The sequence below is a fragment of the Balaenoptera musculus genome, chromosome 1 (genome assembly GCF_009873245.2).
Source record: "Balaenoptera musculus isolate JJ_BM4_2016_0621 chromosome 1, mBalMus1.pri.v3, whole genome shotgun sequence".
Taxonomy (NCBI): Eukaryota; Metazoa; Chordata; class Mammalia; order Artiodactyla; family Balaenopteridae; genus Balaenoptera; species Balaenoptera musculus.
Window position 1 is genome coordinate 135374545 of NC_045785.1, and position 20760 is coordinate 135395304.

At 51.0% G+C, this 20760-nt stretch overlaps 1 protein-coding gene across 1 annotated transcript in view; it reads left to right on the plus strand.

Moving 5' to 3' along the window:
* Positions 1-11093: 11093 nt before the first annotated feature.
* LHX4 (LIM homeobox 4) overlaps positions 11094-20760 on the plus strand; it is a 42572-nt gene continuing 32905 nt past the window's right edge. The window contains exon 1 of the mRNA XM_036874186.1: positions 11094-11169. Within this exon, the coding sequence (XP_036730081.1) occupies positions 11094-11169 (76 nt within the window). The remainder of the gene's footprint in view (positions 11170-20760) is intronic.

The following is a 20760-nucleotide window of genomic DNA, read 5'->3' on the forward strand; positions in this document are numbered from 1 at the left end:
AACTTTATAGCCAGGAATTGAAGGAAATCAAGCAAACTCTTTCAATACCAAGGAGAGGAGGCACCATCTCTTCACGGGGCTGATGGCCGGCAGGGTCCAGAGACTGGTCCAGCTGGTTGACACTGGCCCATGAATCAGGGACCTAACCCTGGTGAATCAGGTACCACTGGTGCTAGGAAGTAGGGGGCTGGTAAGTGGGCCTCAGTCACAGGGCCTCAATCTAGACCTTTCTGCCAAAGCTTGGATACGGTGTGACAGGTATTAACACGCAACCAATAGCTAATAATAATATCCTGAACATTTGTTGAACTCAGTATGTGCATTTAGGCAGCACAACAGCCCCGTAAAGTACTTGATATTATTATGATGCCCATTTTACAGATGAATTTATTTTACCAGTTACTATTCCATTACATTAATTTATCATTACAGTGGACATTCTCCAAGTGTCATCACTTGTATTTCTCTGTACCTACTCCCTGGTGCCAAATTCTGCCCATTCAAACCCTGCCTCTTTGTCCATCTCCTCACTTTTACTTGCGCCCTTTCGCTCACGGGATCCCCTTCTCTTCCCCCTTCTCCTCCTCTCCAGATCCTTCCCATCTTCCAGCCATCTGACCACCCGGTGCCCAGCGGTCTCCTTCATCTGACCTCTGACCTCCCCCATCCCTGCCCCAGGCCTAAGCAGTGGGAATCCCAGCTCGGTCCTCCCTGGCCTTGCCTGTCCTTGTTTTCGTCCTGTGCCCTAGGAGAACTGCCAGGGGCTTACACCCTCTTGGCCACTTTCAAAGAGCCTGGGGGGCCATGAGTGGTGAGAGAAGAGTCCTCCCAGGGTGGGCTGGGGGGCAGGAAAGGGAAGCAGGGGAGGTTGGGCCCCCAGAGGCCACAGGCCCGTCTCCCCCAGCTGAGGGAGAGAGCTCACCAGGCTCTGGGGTGGAGGTGCTGGGCTGAGCTAATCACCTAAATGGACGCAGGCTGTTGAGAGACAGGCTCTATTCCCTAATAGAATTTGCCCTCAAGTGCAATTTAATTTTCTCTGAGGCGGTCTCTAGCCCCTCTGCTACCCTCCCCCAGACAGACCCTCATTTCCCCAGCTTCCAAGGGGGAGCAGAGCACCTTTCCTCAGAGGAAAGAGGAGAAGGGCCTCCCCTGGGCTCTGTCCCGATCTGTCCGTTTGGCCTCCTCCTTTGGAACAGCCCCGCCCTTGCCCCCCACGCCCCTCCCCCAGCTCCCACCCTAGATGGGGGTGCTGCTCCCCTCCCAGACACTCTCTGACTTCCCTCTAGAGCCGCCTGCACTCAGCACGGGTTGGGAACAGCAGCTCCAGCCTCCAGTCCTCACCATGAAGGCAGAGTCTTCCCCTGACCTCTGGTAAGTTCACATGCTCCGAGAATGCTCTTTGTCCTGCTTAGTGTCAGAGGCGCGGAAAGGAAACAGTCAGGAGGCGGGTGCGGGAGACACTGCAGTGGGAGGATAAGGGCCCACGTGCACACGCGCCCGGGCCCCCGGCAGCAATCCACTCGGAGCCCTGTGGTTTGCGGCAGAGCCCGGCTCCCGAGCATCCTGGGGACCCTCCTGCTCCACCACAACCTCTTCTGGGCTGGTTCTCCTTTCCCCGTATGTCCTCGTACCCCCAGATCTCAGACTGCAGTGCCCTGGAACGTGACTCTGGTCACTGGGAGGATCAGAAGATGTGGGAATCTGGGCTCTGAGCCGTCCTGCTAATTTCAGAGCGGACGTGGGGAGCATCTTTCGAAGCTGCTTGCCATCTCTTTCTCTAAGATCCCGTCGGGCTGTGACAGGGGCTCAGGGAGCTCTATGCACGTTCATCCCTGGCCCGTGCCCATGATCTTGGACTTCTCTCCCAACCCTCCCCCTTCACCCCCCACCCCTCCTAGCAGGGATGGGGTGAAGACCACAAAGAGAACCCTGGGAGAGGAAAGCAGAGGAAAGGGGTGGGGCCCCCAGTGTTAGCTGAGGTGGCTTTCAGGGAAGGCAGGAAGCCTGCGGGGCACAGACTGGTCCCTGGATTCAGGCGACCCTGTGACCATCTTCTTTATCTGGCGAGCCCTGGGGAGGGAACACTAGAATTCCTTTTTCTTTGCCATCAAAGCCTTGAAAAGAGCAGAGGGTGGGGTGAGGATGATGGAGAATGGATGGGTGGCAGGTCAGGGTCAACTGCAAGGGGGCGATGGCCATTCTTCAGGCAGAGCCACCTGCTCAGCCCCGCTGGCTCCCTGCTGCAGCTGAGGTCTCTTCACCAGCGTGCGGGGCCGTCTCTCATGGGGCTCCATTTGTGGGCATCCTCCCCACTCATTCACCAGCAAACACTTATTAGTCCCCTACTTGAAGCCAGGAACTGTGCTAGGTTCTAAGGGGGAAAAATGGGACTGCTGTATGCGTGTGTGTGTGTGTGTGTGTGTGTGTGTGTGTGTGCGCGTGCGCGCGCGCATGAGCACAGTACAGTCAAGTCAAAACTCCCAGGAAAAAAAAAAAAAAAACGCCCAGGAACAGCACTGTCCAACAGAAATGTGATGCCAGCCACTTGAGTAAGTTTAAGTTTGCTGGTAGCCACACAAATAGAAAAAAGAAATGAAATTAATAATCGATTTTATTTAACCTAATATATCCAAAAGATTAGCATTTCAACATGTAATAAAACTTTCTAAAATCTTAATGAGATACTTTACACTCTTTTCTTTGTATTAAGTCTTAGAATCCCACATGCAGTTGACATTTATAGCACATTTCATTTCCTATCAGCCGCATTTCTCAGTAGCCACATGTGACTAGTGGCTTCTGTATTGGATAGCGGTGCCCTAGAGCATGCCCACACACAGTGGCGTCCACGGGCCAGCAGGAAGGGCATGGCCTGGCAACTTGCTAGAAATGCAGAATCTCCGGTCCCAGACCTGCTGAATCAGAATCTGTATTTAAACAAAACTCCCAGGTGATTTATGCACACTGTAAATCCGAGGATCCTGTGTGTGCAGGGGCAGGGAAGTAGAATGGACTTTTACGGAGCATTTGCTTTAGGGGCTTTTCATATTAGACCTCATATGATCCCCAACAACCCCTTCTTAGGAGAATTACCTGAGTATTATCATCCCCAGCTAACACAGGAAAACAGAGGCTGGGACAGCTCAACTTCTCACAGCCACAAAGCTCAGATGTAGAGTAGATCCAGGGTTTGTGTCTTCTATGGAATGCTTCCTCGGTGAGGTCTTGGGGAAATACTTTGCCCCCCAAAGCTCTCAGTATTTCTTCCTTGACCATCCAAAATGGCCATAGTCACAGTATGTCTTTGTCCCTTCACTGCAGGCAGAAAGTTTTGGTGATGAAGGGCAGGCCCCTTCCCAGTGAACCAGGGCTGTGAAGAGAGGAGATGGCCAAGCAGTGAGAGAAGTAAAAGAAGTTCCTCGTCCTTATACACTCACAATAGCGGGCATCTGTGGGGGACTTTCCATGTGCCAGGCCCTGTGCTAACAGCTGGAGCCCTCCTGTGACAATACGACCAGGCAGGAATTAGCACTCTCCACATACCAGTCAGTAAGTGGAGGCTCAGAGTGGGTCACCCTCCAGCAGTCAGCGAACCTGAAGTCCATCTGGTCTCGGGGTTGGGAGTCTGACCCCCGCCTCACCACTTCTCACATGAACCCCACCCCGACCCCGGCCTTTCTCCTGTCACCTCTGCCCACATCTGGCACATTCATGTTTTTTTGGTTGTAAGTCAGTTCCTGAGAGGAAACTGCTGAGTTAAGTTCCTCCAGTAAAAGTTCTTTCGCCAAGATGATGACAGGGTTGTTTTATAGATTAGCCTTGACACCTGCAGCTATTTTCAAATGGATCCAGGCTGGACTTTCCACCCCTCTGCCTCCTGCTCCCCGTTTATAGCCTCCTCCTTAGAAGCTGAGACAACAGATCATCAGGTTAGAGGCTCTGGGAGTGGGCCCTGGTATGGTAGTGTAGACAGCCCCACATTTTTGCACTGTTTCCTCATCGGTAATGTGGTCGGATTACGATGGGCCCTACCTACCTTGTGAGGCTTGGGTGAGAAAAGGTGTGGGAAGGCCCTTAACCAGCTATAAAGCACCACAAAAATGTTGGTCACGGAATCATTCTTGGATTCAGGATGCCCCTGAGTCCTGGAGACTGAAGAGGGAAATGGGGTGGGGAGAAAGGGTGTCAGCTGTGCAACATCTGGAGTCCAAGTTCTTTCTTTAAATGAACTTGGATATTAGGTCAACTTTAAAAACAAAGGCAAAGAGAGCATAATTGCAGGTTGTGTGGGCAGAGTGGCTTCTGAACAGAAGATATAGCATCGAGTATCTCAGTGTGCCATGGAGAGGCTGTTTGGGGAAGGATGCAGAAAGAGCAGATCCCAGTTACTGACTACGACTGTGGGTCACCTTATTAACAACCACCACAATGACATCTGATTGCCTTCTGTGTGTTGAGCACAGGGCTCTGGGGTTTATATGCATTATCTCTAATCCAACAAGCACCCTGCAATGTAGGGGAGGCGTTTCCCAATTTTACAGATGAGGAAAGAAGTTGGCAAGATTAACTTGCCCTAGGTGTCAAGTGAACACTGATGGTCTGACCCATTGCATCAGAAGGCTATTTTCAGAGAACCCTTCTCCCAGCCACCACCCAGCTGTACCATCCTGTCTCCTTTGCTTGGTACAAAAGCTGCCTGTTTCCATAGTGGAGTGGGAGATTTTCACAAGATGGTTAAAATTTCACCAAGGAGTAATTTTGGCACCTTGACCTCAGCTTGTGACCATGTTGTAAGAGTAGGTCTCCTCCACCTCCAAAAGGGGGGAAAAAAAAACAATCATGGGTCTCTCTCCCAACTAACATTTTTAGGAAAGAAGAGCTCCCAAGTTCTAGTCTTTGCTTGAAAGTTCCAAGAGAGTTTCTTGCCTCTTGGTTTCTCCCATAAATATAAAACAGGACAAAGAAAAACAGGCACAATACTACAGAGGGGGCACAATAATGATGCCAGCCAACGTTTCTAGGGAAAAGCTCCCTAGGTGCTTCAGGTGACCATCTGTGAGGAGAGTATTATTGTTATTTAGCCATTGAGAAGGCAAAGCAAGGAAACTGCCAAAGGTTACCCCAATTAGGATGTACACAAGTTGGGATTTGAATGCAGGTACTCTGAGCCCAGAACCCAAACGTCTGCTAACCCAGTCTCTGACTCCCTCCCAGCACAAGGAAGGCAGATGCACCTGGGGAACTTTGCTGACACTGTGTCACAGGCAGGCTGGGAATCCTGGAGCAATGTAGGCTACGGACTATCTGCACCTGACACCCCGGTCATTGTCTTCCAGGGCCCAGCCAGAAGCTGGCATTCAATAGATGTTCAGTGAATGCATGAATTAAGAAATAATCTAAAATACTCTAGATTTTTGATAGGAAATTGAAAGAATTCCCCTGCTCCCCATACGCATAAGCCATGGGGTATGATAGCTGCACGGGTGGATCTCGGAGGATTTGGCCTTGGCAGGTAATGTACTCTGTGTGGACCCACCACCTGGCTATGCCCAGGAACCTGCAAATAAAAGTTACTTTATGGTGCTGGCAGAAATATAACCAGACTACCTATGACAATACCCTGGCTCCACTTCTTACTACCTGTGCAACCTTGGGCACATCACTTGACCTCTCTGTGCTGACTCAGTTTCTTCATCTGATGGAGATAATAATAGTTCCTGCCTCAGGGGATTTGTGAGGATTGAATGAGTTAACATATACAGAGCACTTAGAGCAGTGCCGGAGACATAAGGGTTAGCTTTTGTCACTTTCCTTCTTTCTCTAAGGATCCCAGTGCCCTTTACTTATTCCGTTTCTCAGCCACTTATTGACTCATAATCTCATTTTAAGAGTTAGATGTCCAAGTACAGGACCATCTCTTTTCCATGTCCCTTAAATTCCTGTGTCAAGGACACAGGGCAGGTTTAAGATGAGCAGCAACTAATCAGCATCCCAGCGGGGAGAGATCCCTGGAAGATTCTGGGAAGAGAAGGAGACAAATGACAAAGTGGTGGGCTCACAAAAGGGGCCTGTGACAAATGACTGGGATGACTGGGTGGACAGATGGAGAAGAGCAAAGGCCCCTGTCCTTTCATTGGAGAACTCCTTGTGGCTCCCCGAACAAGACAGTGACTCCCCAGGGGCTGGGCTTAGGGTTTGTCTCCCTGGTTTTCTCTGCTGGGATGACTAATATGGACCGGGGCAGAGGGTCTATATCAATCTAGCCCAGCAGAAAAATGAATGAAAATTGAATTCCCCAAGGAGAATCGGGGAGCTGTTATCCAGACAGAGATAAATCAAAGGATGCCACAAAGACAGGGGGAGCAGGATTCCAACAGCAGGAGAATAATTAAGGAAACAGTTTCAAAATGCAAATGATAAAAGAGGGTTTGAGAGGAATAAGGACACGGAGGAAATAATTGGAGATGGGGTGACAAGGAGCAGGGGCAGCGAATTCATCCCTCAATGGAGAAAGAGACTGGGCTTCAGGATTCCTGGTGTCTGAGGGTGGACTTGCCCACTCTGTGAAGTTCCTAAAATGCAAGGGTTAGAAGACACACAAGTCTGCTGTGCAGAGTGGAAAGAGCACCAGATTGGGAGTCAAAGGCTGGATTTAATTTCCAGTTGACTCTGCAACTTATTAGCAGTGTGACCTTAGGCAAACCACTTAACTTCTCCGTTCCCTGATAATCATACCCAAGCCCAGGCATGATTATGAAGATCAAATGAGATAAAATATGTGGAGGAACTTTGTAAAATGTAAAGACGAATGCAAGCTTTAATCATTTTCTTAAGTTGAGTTTCTGGAGATTCTTCCCTTAGAACTGGATCCACTAACATGTTGGGTTTTGTTCCCAGAAATGTAATATGTAAATGTCCAGAAAGTACCGGATACTCTTACTGGCTATTGACCGACTGCCCTGACAGAACTTAGACCTGGGGAAAGCCACATCGCCACCAGGCCATCCTCTGGTACCCACCCTCCCATTGGGTTGTAGCTGGAAGGCACAGGTCTGAGGAGGCTTTGAGGACCATTGCTCCTGGGAGGTCACCTGCCAGCCACGGGCAGCCTTCAGTGGGAAAAGCCCTGAGTCAGCTCAGAGGTTTAAGTCCGAACAGATGCACCCCAATGGCCTTCCTGGGCTATTCCACAGTAGAGATTATCTGTCTTCTGTGGGAATCAGCCATTCTTCCATTCTGTGGAGGGGAGAGACTAGCTTAGCCCCTGTTAACCTCAGTTTTTTCATCCACCAATACCACTTATTGAACTGTTGTGAATAATAGGTGGAATTATACATGTAGAAGCACTTACCCTGGTGCCTGGAACAGTTTTGAACTTTCAATAAATGTTGGTTATTATTATTACCACCATATGCTGTTATGTTGTTATCATTATTGCTATCTGCAGCAGCAGCAGGCACTAAAAAATACATTTAAGGAAAGATTTTTATTGGGGATTCATTATTAGATGGGAAAGCTAAGGCTCCAGGAAGAAAGTGAAATACCTTGGCAGATGTAGATGTTAGTGGAAGACCTTGGGAATGGGACTCAGCTCATACCAGGAGGCAAATACCTCTAGAAAAGTTTAGGAATGTAACAAGGGCATTTATTCGTGGAGCTACATTGCGTGTACATGTGGGAACACAGAGGGGTGTGGGGGGAGCAGTTGCTCACAAGGTCAAGAACTGAGAGCCAAACGGATCTCCCAGGCCTCCTCTGCCATTGGATAGACTTGAAAGTGGCATCCCCTGAACCAGCCCTGGGCACAGGAGAGTCTCCACCACAGTAATACTGCCCCTCACCCAGTGAATGACTAGTGACATGCAGTGGGAAGAGGGCAGGACCCAGGCAGGTTCATATCAGGGGAGCAGGAGCTGCAGAGAGCATTTAAAAATGTAATATTAAATTATAAAAGTAATTACCACATATGCCCTACATTTCACTGCATATAAATATTTTATCTTTACTAATATTACTGAAAACATATAACAACTTTACCGTAAATCTGAAAAAGAGAAGAAAGAAAAAATTTCCTAAAATACATCTCCCTAATATACTTTTTTCCATAATGTACTTCTGAATAGCATTCTGATATATTTCCTTCCAGTTTGTCCCCAGTGTTTTTGAAAACAACTTTTATTAGTTTTTTTCTGCTTTATAAAATAATGTGCTCATTGAGGAAACTGAAAAAAGCAAAAAGAAGAAAATAAAAATTATAATGTACAGGTAACCACTTTTATATTTATATATATTTCTATTTATGCTTCTTTTAAAAAATTATTCTAAAGTTCATACTGCTTCATATTTTCTTTTTTCCCTCACTTCCTTATAAACCTCAAACACTTTTCTACATTATTACTCTTGTGTTGTATTTTCTAATGACTATAACATTCCATTTTATATACTCTAATAATCCCCTGTTGTTGGATATGTAGGTTATTCTCTTTTTTAAACGTCCTTGCAACTGTATCATTATAAATATTCTTGATTATTTACTGTGGACAAATTTTCATATGGATTGGGTCAAATCCATCACACTGTTGGGCTATAAAAGATATTGCCAAAATGCCCTCAGAGGACATTGTCCCTCTTTGCATACCCACCAGGAAACTGTTTTCTAATTTCTGCACACCCTAGCCAACAATGGGATTATCACTGCTTTTATCTTTAACATTTTTACATACTTATAATCATACAATAGTGCATTCTACTTTTTAAAAAATTTAGTATTTCACAAGCATTTCCATGTTGCTAGGTTTCATAATTAGTTTCAATAATTGTATATTACTTTTCTTTTGTTGGATATTTAGGTTATTTTTCTCCAAAATGTAATGCTGTAATAAGCATCTTCATGTATGAAACTTGTTTCGAATTTTATTATTTCTGTGGAATAGACACTCAAAAGTGGAATTACATGAGCTAAAGGGTATGAAAAATTTATGGGTTTGATACATATTGCCTAATTGCTTTCCAAACGAATTTAAGAGCTTATAAGCACACCAGCAATATTTGTGAGAGTAGCAGTACCAAATAACCTTCACCAGCACTGAATTCTACGATCCACCCCCCTTTATTCATTGAACAGACAAAAAAGGTGTTAAGTGCTACGATGCTTTGTTTTTCCTGTCTTTGATTCTTAATGAGGCTGGCATTTCCTCGTGTTTGTTTACTAGCTAAATTTTTGTAGAAAACATTTTGGTAAACACTGAAAATGTCACCGGGTTCTTGGCTTTTTTCCTGTGCACTGGAGTTACCTCGCAGGTAAACAGGGCAAGAGATGATGCCAACCCAGTACTAGGTCACATAGAAGTCATTGTGACTTCATTGAAAACAAATTCTAAGCGCTGACAGCCATGCCATCCGCTCCCACAGTCATGCTTGTCCCTCACCGACCCTGGTGCCCCCTTCTTGGAGACAACGCCAGGAGAAAAAGCAGGGGACACGCTGGAAAGTTGGAGAGAGCACACAGTTCCCTTTCCCACCCAGGCTGGACCCCACTAGGCTGGGATTACACATCTGTCTACATCTCTAGAACGAATTCCGAGTGGCGGTGTCGCGAGCTCTGGGATCCAGAAAGCCGCCGGGTCCGGGGGATGGGTGTCCCGCGTCTGCCGGTCAGGCGGCGTAGAGAATCTGATGAAGCATGAGGAAACCTCGGCGGAGACCTGTCCCAGCGGAGGGCCTTCTGTTTTATTTCCTCCAGGAACTCGCGTTGAGAATTGGTGTGTGTGTGTGTGTGTTGTAAATACCGTAAAACACGCACGCCTTTGCTGGTTAGCCCCTGGGGTGGGGTGCTCGCTGCCGCCCCGCACGCACGAGGTGGGGAATTGTTCAAAACGCCCGCGGTCGCAGCGCTGAGCAGAGCGGTCTCTGAGGACCGAGGGCAGACAAGCTGAGCGGACGCGGGCAGAGCAGTCGGGACGGGGCGGGGAAGGACTGAAGAGCCGACTCGGGGCTGCAGGCCGCGGCGTGCGGGGGCGCGCACCGGGGGCTCGCGCCCCGCCACCTCCGTGCGCAGCCCCTGGCTGCTCTCCTCGGCCCGCCGCAGCCCGCTGCGTGACTCGCGCGTTCCGGGCTGAGTACGGGCCGTCCCTGGCCCGGCCTCAGCCAGACGCGGGGGAGAGCGAGCAAGGGCTGGGAAGCGCCGGCGGGAAAGGAATTGGCCGGAGGAGAGGAGGAGGAGGAGGAGGAGGATGGAGTCATCTAGTTACGGAGCACGCTCGGTCCGGCCGAGAGAAGCCCGGGACCACGAGAGCGCGACGGGAAGACACCGCCGTGCGACCCCGGCCTCCGGAGCGCCTGCCCCGCCCTTCCCCGCCCCTTGGTTCGAACGGAGGGGCGGAGAGGACACGAGCCGCCGGCTGAGGCCGAAACCCCGGGAGGACCCACGGAAACCTGCAAACCCCAGACGCGGCCGTCCGGGACCACCTGCTGCCGCGGCCAAGCCAGCTGCAGTATTTATACACGGGGCGCTAGCCCGCACCGCGGGGAGCAGGGGGAACGGCCCGTGAGGCCCCGCCCCGCTCCATGCGGTCCGGCCCTCCTGCCCGGCCGGCCTCTCTCGGGGCGCTAGCACCACCACTCGGGCCTGGGTCCGCCGCTCGCTGCCGGGTGGGGGGCTTGGCTGAAGGGCGGGCCTCCCTGCGGAAAGCGACGTCACGGCCGTTCCTGCAGTGTGAATGAATCAAAATGCCTGGGTGACCGCGGCCTCCTGGGCGGCCGGCACGCGAAGGGTGGAGGGGGAGGGGGAGAGAAGCGGGCGGGGGGAGGGAGGAGGGGAAAAAAGCCAGAGCTGCAGCAACAGCGTCTCCTCAACCCGGGATGTGCACCAACCCGGGAGAGCGAGATCAAAGGGATTTGAAACAGACTGAGGACTGGCTGGGGGAGGGGGCCAGGCAGCCTGTGGAATCCTCCTGTAGAGGCGGAGGGTCCGGCTTCCACCGTGACTTCGGCGGTCTGGTTGGGTTTTTTATTATTTTCAAATTTCTGAATCCAGCTTGAGCGAGAGAACGAGAGATCTCCGTAGACTGCGACTCGCTGGCTCTCGCTCGGAGATGATGCAGAGCGCAGCTGTCCCCGCGGAGGGGGCTGTCAAGGGGCTCCCGGAGATGCTTGGTGTGCCGATGCAACGTAAGACACCCCCCTTTCTCGCTGACTTAATTTGATAACAAGACGGCCGGCAGCTTTGGCCGGTTTGGGGCGGGCCGGACGCTGCGCGTAGCCTGGACCGGAGGGGACGGGCGGGGCGAGGGGCCGGCGGCCCGGGCGCAGAGGCGGTCACAGGGCAGGGGCACCAGCCAGAGTGCGTTTGAAGGGCCTGGCCCTTGGCGTTTTGGGGCCGAAAGTGAGAGCCTCCCGGATGGTGCTTGAGGCGAGCCGAGGGATACCGAACCCCGCATCCCCAGCCCATGGTTTTTCTAGGAGCCTTGGGGAGAGTGCTGTCTGGGGACAGACACCGGAGGAACGAGCTGCAGGCCAGGCCTAAGCGCTGGGGTGGTCCCCCAAACCCTCCTCCCCCGCCGGGGGAGGGGGGCTACGGTCAAAGCTCGCAGTACCGCTAGTGCAACTTCACCCCAGCTGGCGGGAAGTTGGAGAGCGCGTCCCCCGCCCCCGGGGCTGGCGGCGCAGAAGCCCAGGCCACACGCTCTGTCCCCGCGCGCAGGGCGTGCGCGCCTGGTGCGTCCCCAGCCGCTGCTGTCCGCGGCGCCCGCCGCCTGCGCCGCCAGGGACTGCTGGCTCCTGGTGAGGAAGTCCACTCGCCATATTCTAGCTAGCCAAGGAATGAAGGGAGGGAGAAGCACCGGGACGAAGTTGTGAACTGGGGGTACAGCCTTGGCACACGCGAGAGCAGGCTCTCAGTATGGTTCGGACTCGGGAGGGGAGAGACAAGGGTGTGCTGGCGCTTTCTTTCCCGTGCCCGAAATTAGGAAGGCGGCCGGAGCTCGGGGCTTGTTTATCCTCAGGTGCGTGCGTGCGTGCGTGTGTGTGTGTGTGTGTGTGTGTGTGTGCGCGCGCGCAGGGATTTTCCCGGTGAAAATTTTCTCTGTTCCTTACTGGTGAACGATGAGTCTTTGATGGAGAATCTGTGCGGAAGCCAGAGCAGGTCCCGTGGCGTCGCGCTCGCTTGGCTGGCGCCGCGTGAGCCCTGGCCCGTAGGCTCGCGGGTTCTGCGGAAAGCCTCTGGGCACGGTAGAGAGAAAAAGGGCTCCCTCACTCCGCTCGCCAAGGGGCTGTGCTTCCGCCCGCGACTTCGTCAGTGGACCGGTAGCTCCATCCTTGAGGTTTAAGTAAGGACTGGCTCATCCACGGAGGGTGCCTACCTAGGAACTAGGGCGCAGCAGCGCGCCCTCCTGCGCCCCGGCTCTCCATGACACGGTTTCTGCCCCGGCAGTATCTCCAAGGCAGGCTGGCGAGCGTGTCTGTCCCCTCACACCCCTACCCCGCGACTTCCTGGGAAGTTTGTGAGAAGGGACTAGAAGAGGATAGCTTCACTCAAACCTACTTAGGTTGTTCCTTGACTATATACTACAGCTATCTTTTGTATCTTTTTCTGTCAACTGTTGGCAAACAGTTCCAAGTCTGCGCTGTGCCTTGGGGAATTTACCGTTAAGATGTGTCTGTGGAAGGCGTTGGGGATTCACTGACTCCTTACTACCCCAGCCCACCGAAGGCAGGGAGGGAGTGGGTTGTCAGCCCCTGCACAAACACAAACCCTGGCAAAGGTGCTGCAGCTTAAGTTGATTGTACCTCTGCGCGAGTGAGGGGAGTGTGTGAGTGGGCGAAGGTGTGTGTGACTCTTGTGCTCGTTATCCGATACAGCTGTGCTTTAATAGTTGTGGTCCATAGGTGGCCTCTGTTAGGACTGCAATGTAAGACGGTGGGTTTTGCTCTGATAGCCTTTCTTTGGATGCGCAGGACACACTCTCAGATGGTCTCACTTTTTGTTTTTCTTACTCAGAGACAACTTTGATTTTGTCGTCAGGAACTCGATTTCCTAAATTGCCTAGAACTCCCCTTCAGAGCTACAGTTCGCCAGGCCTCGGCGTCTGGGTTGGAACTGTGGAAAACTTAATGAGGTAGAGAAGGGGACTCTCATCCCAGGGTGGTCCAGTGAGGCAAGGCTGAACCAGGAGGGGTTGGCCTGTCCTTCCTTTTGTCTTGCCCTGGTTCTGTGGCCTGGGTTGGAGGAGGCACTGGCCAAAATTTAGGGGACCAATCCCTGAAGGCTTTGGGATCAGCTTTTTTTTTTTCTTTTGGGGATGTGTGTGGATTTTACCCTCCCCCATTGCAGCAGATCTGGCTTCTGGCTATTAAGCTGTTGGTGCTGGGCACTGGGGGACTGGTCCCCTCTGGCACATATACCCAATCATTTTCTTTCTTGGGGCATCAGACCCAGTAGCCTAAGAATTCCATGGGGGGGTGGACATGCCCTTGGGCCTCAGGGAGGAAGAGGGGGTAATCTCCGGCTGTGGGTGTTTAAACCTGGTAGTGGAGGAGACAACAGAAAGGCTCTCCCACAGGGGTCCCTCCAACCTGCCAACTGGAAGGGTCATCCGCCACCCCACCACCAGGTTCTGCTTCTTCACCCTGAGCCACCACAGATGGAGCACTTGGCAGCGCAGGTCTAGAGATTCCCCAACCTCAGTGCCTCTGGTGCCCTGGCCTCTAGGGGCGTTTTAGGGGTTGGAATACAGTATAGTCTTTTGCTTTGGAGGGATGGGTGAGGCGCATTCCCTTCAGGAAAACGTTAGCAAATTCTGTAATCATTTCTCTCTCTTGACGGTCTTCTTCCTTACACCCTGTACGCCCCCCCCCCCCACACACAACGCCTCCTGACACTGCTCGCTCCTGGGCGGCCTGGTCTTTGGCGCGATTGCCGTCCTCCTGCTTTTCCGCGCAGAGGTTGCGGAGCAGGTCCCGGCCTTCCCGCTCCGACAGCCCCTGGGTCGCCCGATCGGGCCGCGCCCGGCTGGGGCTTCTCCGGACAGGCTCGGGGGTCTTTATCCGTTTGAGGGGCGTAGGCCTGAGCAAGAAGCTCGGGAGAATCCGGAGGGAGGAGGCTGGGAGCAATCCGAGACCAACTTGGGGTAGAGAAATAGAACACCCCGCCCCCCGCCAAAGCTCGGACTGGTGGGCGGGGCAGCCCCCCTCCCGCCGCCTCAGGTCAGTGTTTTTTAAGGAACTCGAACCCCGGCTCCTTGCTCTGGGTGGTGGGAGTGCTCTGCAGGAGGCAACACCCTCGACACCCTCGGGGTCACATCCAGCACGCGCAGAATTCCTTGTTTTGTGGGCGCCAGTGGATAGGTTCAAAAAAGGACTTCGTCCTAAACTGATGCGTCCCAGCTACTTGGCCCACGATTTAGGGTGGCTGGTTTCTCTTGTTTCCGGCACAACCTGCCTTTGTCCGGGGTCGTCCCCGCTGCCTCCCTCAGGGCTGCCAAGGTCCGAGTCCCCACAGCGCCTAACCCTGGGCAGCGCTGGGTGCGGTGGCCTCTTAGCCTCCTCCGAACCTCTCTCCTCCCCGAATCCAGCAGTTCCCCCACGCACCTGGGTCCTGTCGGCCCCTCTTGCTGACCAAGACGTTTGGGAATAGTGAGGGACGTCCAGGGAGGTGGGCGTTTTATCCGCCCCTTGCCCTCGGTTTTGGTCCATCTCACACGTAGTCTCCCGGGGCACGCAGGAAAGGACAACGGATATCCCGGAATGCTGGCTGGAGAGCAGGCCAGCCCCGCGGGAGGAAGGAGTGATTCTCCGGGTCCAGGCTGGGAGTGGTAAATGAGAAGCCAGCCCGGGCGTCTCCCATCCCTTCCTTGTCTCCTAAAAAAATCTATCTTGCGCTCATGTGAACCCCGGAGCTGTGGGGAAAGGGCATTTGATTTTGTATTTGGTAGGATCTGGGCGAAGGACTTCTCAGGACGCCTCGCTACCCTTTCTTCCCTTCCTGGCGCTCCTGCGTGGTGAGGCTCCCGGCACTGGTCGCGTGAGAATCCTCGTCCCCGACCTTATCCTCTTGCAGGCCATTTCTTAAGGGTGGAGTGAACTCACTTCCCGGCGGGCAGTTCTCTCAAACTCTAGAGCAGGGATTTGCTCTTCTTCCCATTCCTGCCTTTTCTCGTGGTGCCAGGGGAAAAAAAAAAAGAAAAGAAAAACGGAAAAAAAAATAGAGATTGAAATTCCATCAGATTCCAATACAAATATCCAAACAGCAGCCCCCGACGCCACAAACCTCCTTCCCCGCGTCACAAAAATATTGTCAGGGGCGGGCCAACTTTTAAAGTCAGACTGGCTGTCCCCGCCGGCAGATTCGGGCCTCGCGGGTTGGGGATTCAGATTCTCCAACCGCGAGGATCCCGTCCCAGCGTCGGGCCAGAGCCACGCACCAGCCAGAGGGAGTTTGGAGAAACCCGGGTGACTGCGGCCATGCCTCGCTTGGGGTGGCGGGAGGCCGAGGGCGCCCGAGGGGCGCGCTGGCTCCGGCCTCCTCCGTTCCCATGCCTAGATCGGAGAGGGCAGAGAGGGCGGAGGGGAGCCCGCCTGGGAAGCCGCAGTCTCAGGGCGCTCAGGGAGAGGAATTAACGATTTAACCGGGACAAAGAGCAGGCAGGTGGGGCGGGTGAGGGGCGAAGGTCTGCACTGAGCGGTCCCATGTCCGTGTCCAGGTAAGACGAAAAGTCGGGACTGAAGAGAGGAGACAGGACCTAACTCGAGTGGTTCCCTCGCTCGGTCGCGGTCCATCCTCGCGGAAAACCAGAGCCAGGCGGGGCCGGGCGGGAGCGGCGTCCTCGGGTCTGGGAGCGCGACCTGCGTGACCTCGCCGCCACCAGGGCAGAGCTCCTCCGCCCCGCGGGCAGGCGCCGGCCTGGGTGGCCCGGGGGACTGACGATGAATTGCATCCAAAAGCGTTTGCTGCGCACCTATGGGCGGCGCACGGTCCTGAGCGAGCCTGCCGCGCGCCCTGGGTTTTTGAGGGCTCGCCAGGGGAGGCAGGTGCGGACAGGGCGGCCCTTCCCGCGGAGCCGGCTTCGCACGCACCGCGTTCAGCCGCCCCGAGTGGAGGTCGCAACTGCTCAGGGGGCAAAAGAGGGACGGCCACCGCGCGGCGCATTCGGCATTTCTGCTCTTTGGCCCTTTCCCTGCGTCCACCTTGCCCGTTCCTCTTCCTAGTTTATTATCCCTAGCGGTCTGGGATTGGCCAAACCCGGAACCAGTTTCCTACCTGTTTGCAGCCGGGCAGACTTTCTTCGCGCGAAGAGGCGCGGCAGGTGGGAGCGCGGCCAGAGAGCGGAGACGGTAAGTTCTTTTCCGCATACCCATTTCGCACCAAGAATTTGGGAAGACAAAATTAACCCCCTACGCTGGCGGCACAAGTGTTTCCGTGACTTTTTAACCCTTAGAAAGCGGTTCTCACATTTTGGGAGCTGCTCCTCCGGCACAGAGCCTGGAGGCAGCCGGCGGTTCCCTGCGCTGCGCGCGCCCTGCCCGCATTCTCCTCTGGGCTCCCAGCCCTGCTCCCCGCGCTCAGCGGAACTTGAAGAGCGCTTGCAAGGTGGCAGGCTCAAGAGAGACGAGGTCTGTACCTGCGCAGCCGTTGTTGTAAATTAAATTCGACCTGGGGAGGGAATTGGTAACACTGTGTGCCCGGGAAGAAATGGAGCGAGTCGCGGGTTGTACCCACCATCCTACAGAGGAAGCCGCGGCTGGCCTGGCACTCAGCGCAGGCTTCACTCTTTGGGGCTCAGAGGTTGGCTTCATCACGGATGAGACCTATGGTTTTTTTTTTTTTTTTTTAAAGAAGGCAGGGCGAATGTCTTTTAAAGGATTCTGAAGGGTGAAACTAATCAGGAAGAAGAATTACTAGCAAAAGCCCGGGCGGGATGAAACCAGGAGCGGCGGGAAGTTAAAGGAAGGAATACCAAAGCTAGTTGTACCTCCCTCTTGACACGCCGAAAACAAAGCGGGGTTAAGACAAGAATGTAGGCTGAACGCTCTGGGGATTAGAGCAACGTGAGTCCTCAAGACATCTTGGGGACCGCCTACGCGACCAAATACCAGGCTCGATTTTTAAAAAATCGAGTCCTAGAGGTGAGGTGGGGGTCGAGGCAGGCGGGAAACCGGCAAAGCAATGGCTTTCCATTGAGTAGACAAAACACAGCCCACAGGGGCGTCTTGGATTTTGGACAGTGACCTGATGACCCCGCTGACCAGGTGTAGACAGCCTCTAGTCCTAAATATTTCCATTGTCCTAACACTTCCCTTTTGCCTCGGATTTTAGTGTCCTTTCACTCTGTTCTACAGTCAATTAGTGATTACTTAGCACCGCATTAGCAGACAGAACCCAGAGAGACTCAGGTGCTGGGAGGGCTGCAGCGGAGGATGGGGAGGGAGACAGTCGCACCTGCAGTCATCCAGACTGGGAAATTAGTTAACAGGGGCTCACCTTTCTTTCTATCACATTGTTAAGGAATCTCCTTCCAGCCTCTTGATTTAGTCAGTAATGGTGGATATCTTGTGGGTTTCCCTGGGAAACTAATCTCCAAATTAAGGAGTTGTGGAGGGGGAGGGTTGGTGGAGTTGGATGGAGGGACCTTGTGCCATTTCTTTCAATTAGGGAAATTTATCAGTATTCGGGCTGAGAAGCTTTGGAATGCAGAGAGACTTGGAACCAGTTTAGCTGCTGAGTGGACGAAAGGAGTAATCTTACCCACTTTGGGAAACCTAAGGTTGGAGACAGACTGAAACAACAGTTTGCTATGGCAGCACCAGATGCATTACTGTATAGATTGCTGGGTTCCGAGATGGCTGGGGGTGGGGCTTACTTTTGTAATGGTTTTCCGCCTTTCCTCCCTTCCTGGAATGTGTTGTTAACAATGCCTGTAACCCAAATGTGAGCGAATAGGGTCTACTGTTTTTAGTAAAATTCCATCGTGGCTTGAATGTCTGTGTTCCTTCTCTCTTTCTTCTTCCTTTATCCCTTCCTTCCTCTGTCTCTTCCTTCTTTCCTTTGTGAGATCTTTGCGGGGAGGAGCATGGGTTTGTGCAGGAATTCTGAGCACCGGGGTGCCATTGGGGGTTGAGTGCCCAGCAAGCTACAGAGAGGTGAGATCCATCTCTCACTGTGTTCCCAGGAGGCCTGGGAGGGAAGAGCTGTTTCTGGGTCTAGAACAGAAGCAGCCCTGGAGCTGGGCTATTGTTTGCTGTAGGAAGAAAACCTCACATGCCGCTGTGAGGTTTTACCTTTTTTAGTCCTCAATTTTACGGAACCCTGATCAAAATGGAACACAGATCAACCATTCTGAGGCACTGCAGTTGGGGGTAGGTGGGCAGGTTGGGTTTAATTGGCAAAATTGAAATTGATTCTCCCTTGGAAAATGTACTTTGAGTTAACTGTGTTAGTGGCAGACTGGAAAATCATCTTGGGAGGCAACTCCTAACTCCTGTTGTTATTTTGGTGGATTTCTTTTCTCAGATCGCCCCACTCCCCTTCCCTCTGTCAATCTGGGTCTAGTCACAGATGTTTTACTGCGGTATCTCACGCCCAGATGCCTTTAAAGTATAATTTGTTTTCATTATAATGTTAGGGGGTTAAGGGATTGGTTCTGGGAATAGCTTAATAGAGAGAAAACTTGCAGCCAAATTAATTGAAAGTTTCTTCTCATGAGGGACCAGTTGCCAAACATATGGAATATTGCCACAGAATGAGACATCAGAAAAATACATTGTGGAGATTTAGCAATGATTAAATGTGAAAAATGGGGTGGAAATAGATGTCTACGGCATTTCCATAGACTGTCATGGATTTGTTTAATGTGATTTTTCTGTTTTATTTGCAATTACTGAGAATATTCAATATCCTACTGAAGATTACTAATTCTGTGTCAGTATATAATCTAGAAGATAATTCTATACCTGCAAATATATGTTTACATTTCTTATTTTATTTACTATGGGACTCCTTCTATTAAAATGTTATTCAGATTCAACCTTAAAATGGTAACATCAAAATTGTCTCCAGGATACTTTTGAATTTAATCTTTTATTGAAGAGGTTACTATTTTTTGAGCTAAGCAGAAGAACAAAGGAGATTTTCAAAGGGACATCAAACCACCAAATGAAACAAATAGGACCCATGGTGGGAAGGCTTCTGGAGGAGAAATGGAGGGAAAAGGCAATGTTAGGCGTGCATTTCTGATCTGAAAAGGATTTTCTGACTTCTTCCTAGTTGGAGTCATTTGTCAAGACAAATTAGAAAAAAAACTAGAAATTAGATAAGATGTAGACTGAAGTATTTTCAAAGTATGTAAGTGAATAGAATTATATTAGAGAATATAATTTACCTTAAATGTGATACCAGTATTTTTGTTTGTTTGTTTGTTTTACTTTTCCCAATATTTTTGTGGCTGGCCCAGATTACTACTATATTTAATGCTGTCATCACCATCACAAAGTTCAATAAACCTTTTATCCTTAAGTTTAAAAGAATTAATATTGGAATTTTGTGCTTCAGCTGTGTTGTTTATGAGATTATTCTTACTAGGTTATTGAGATCCCTTAAGAGGAAGTTAATAAAAAACATTTTGGAAAATTATGTTATGGGCTCTTCAAGATACATTGGTTTAGAATAAGGGAACATATAAATAAGGAAACCCTAAACTGTTCAATAAAAATGGATTGTCTTTAATAGGGAAATAGCAAATAAAGAGCCATGAGGGGGAAGAAAACCAGACACATCTAGTTATGATTTGTCATATAAACTGCATCCTTGGTCTCAGTCCTCTGTTCCTTCAGTCACAGTTATCAGGTGATTTAAAAGGGGAGTTGTGACCAGAAAACAGGATTTTATTGTCAATGGTGATGGCAGTGACTTTGATTTGGGAAGTTTTATTTTTAAAATATGTATCAAATAACAGAACTTTTAATTAATTTAATTTAACTGTACCTCTGTTATAATCCTTAGATTTGGATATTCCAGAACTTAGGTATGAGTTTAGGCAGGCCTGGTATCATACTTGATATGTCCTGTGGCCTTATGTTGACACACTTTAGAATTAGTCATTCCCAGATGAAATCAATAAGCCCCCGTTGAGATTATTTTCCCAACCCGCCTTTTCAAAACCATCTTCCTTCTTACTCAGAGAACCTTAGGTAACAGAGCAGCATTGTCTGCCATTAATTTTTCTCCCCTTTCTATGTGGGGAAGGACTGGAGAATTCCAAGAAAAACATTTGCATAGTATTTCAATTATATGTGTGTTTCCTTAAAGCCCCATTTGGCTTTTTTTGTAGTCAGTAAAAAAAACCTTAACAAATAAATAAAATTATATATTTTTGGAAACATACATTGGCCAAATGTTATTTAAGACAGAGTTCAAAAAAACTACTTACCAGCAAAAGGATTTGGGATGAAACCCACCAGACAGAGGTGGCTTTGGTGAGCACAGTTGGAAGCCTTGGTCTTCAGTCAGCCCAGAATTTATCCCAGAGAAAAAGAGGGTTCCAGCCCTAGTTTGGCCCCCAACTGTGTACCATTAGGGAAACCCTTTTAAATGTAGATTAGAGGTTCACTTTTCTCAGGATCTCTAGGAGGAGTAAATGAGCTAGCAGATTTGCAAGTACTTGACAAAGTTCAAAGTGCTGGTAAACTTAAAGCGCAAGATCATGGTTCCGTTTCGCAGATGGAGTCACCCTCCGCGGGCTGGAGTGCTCCTGGGTGTCTTAAGAGGAT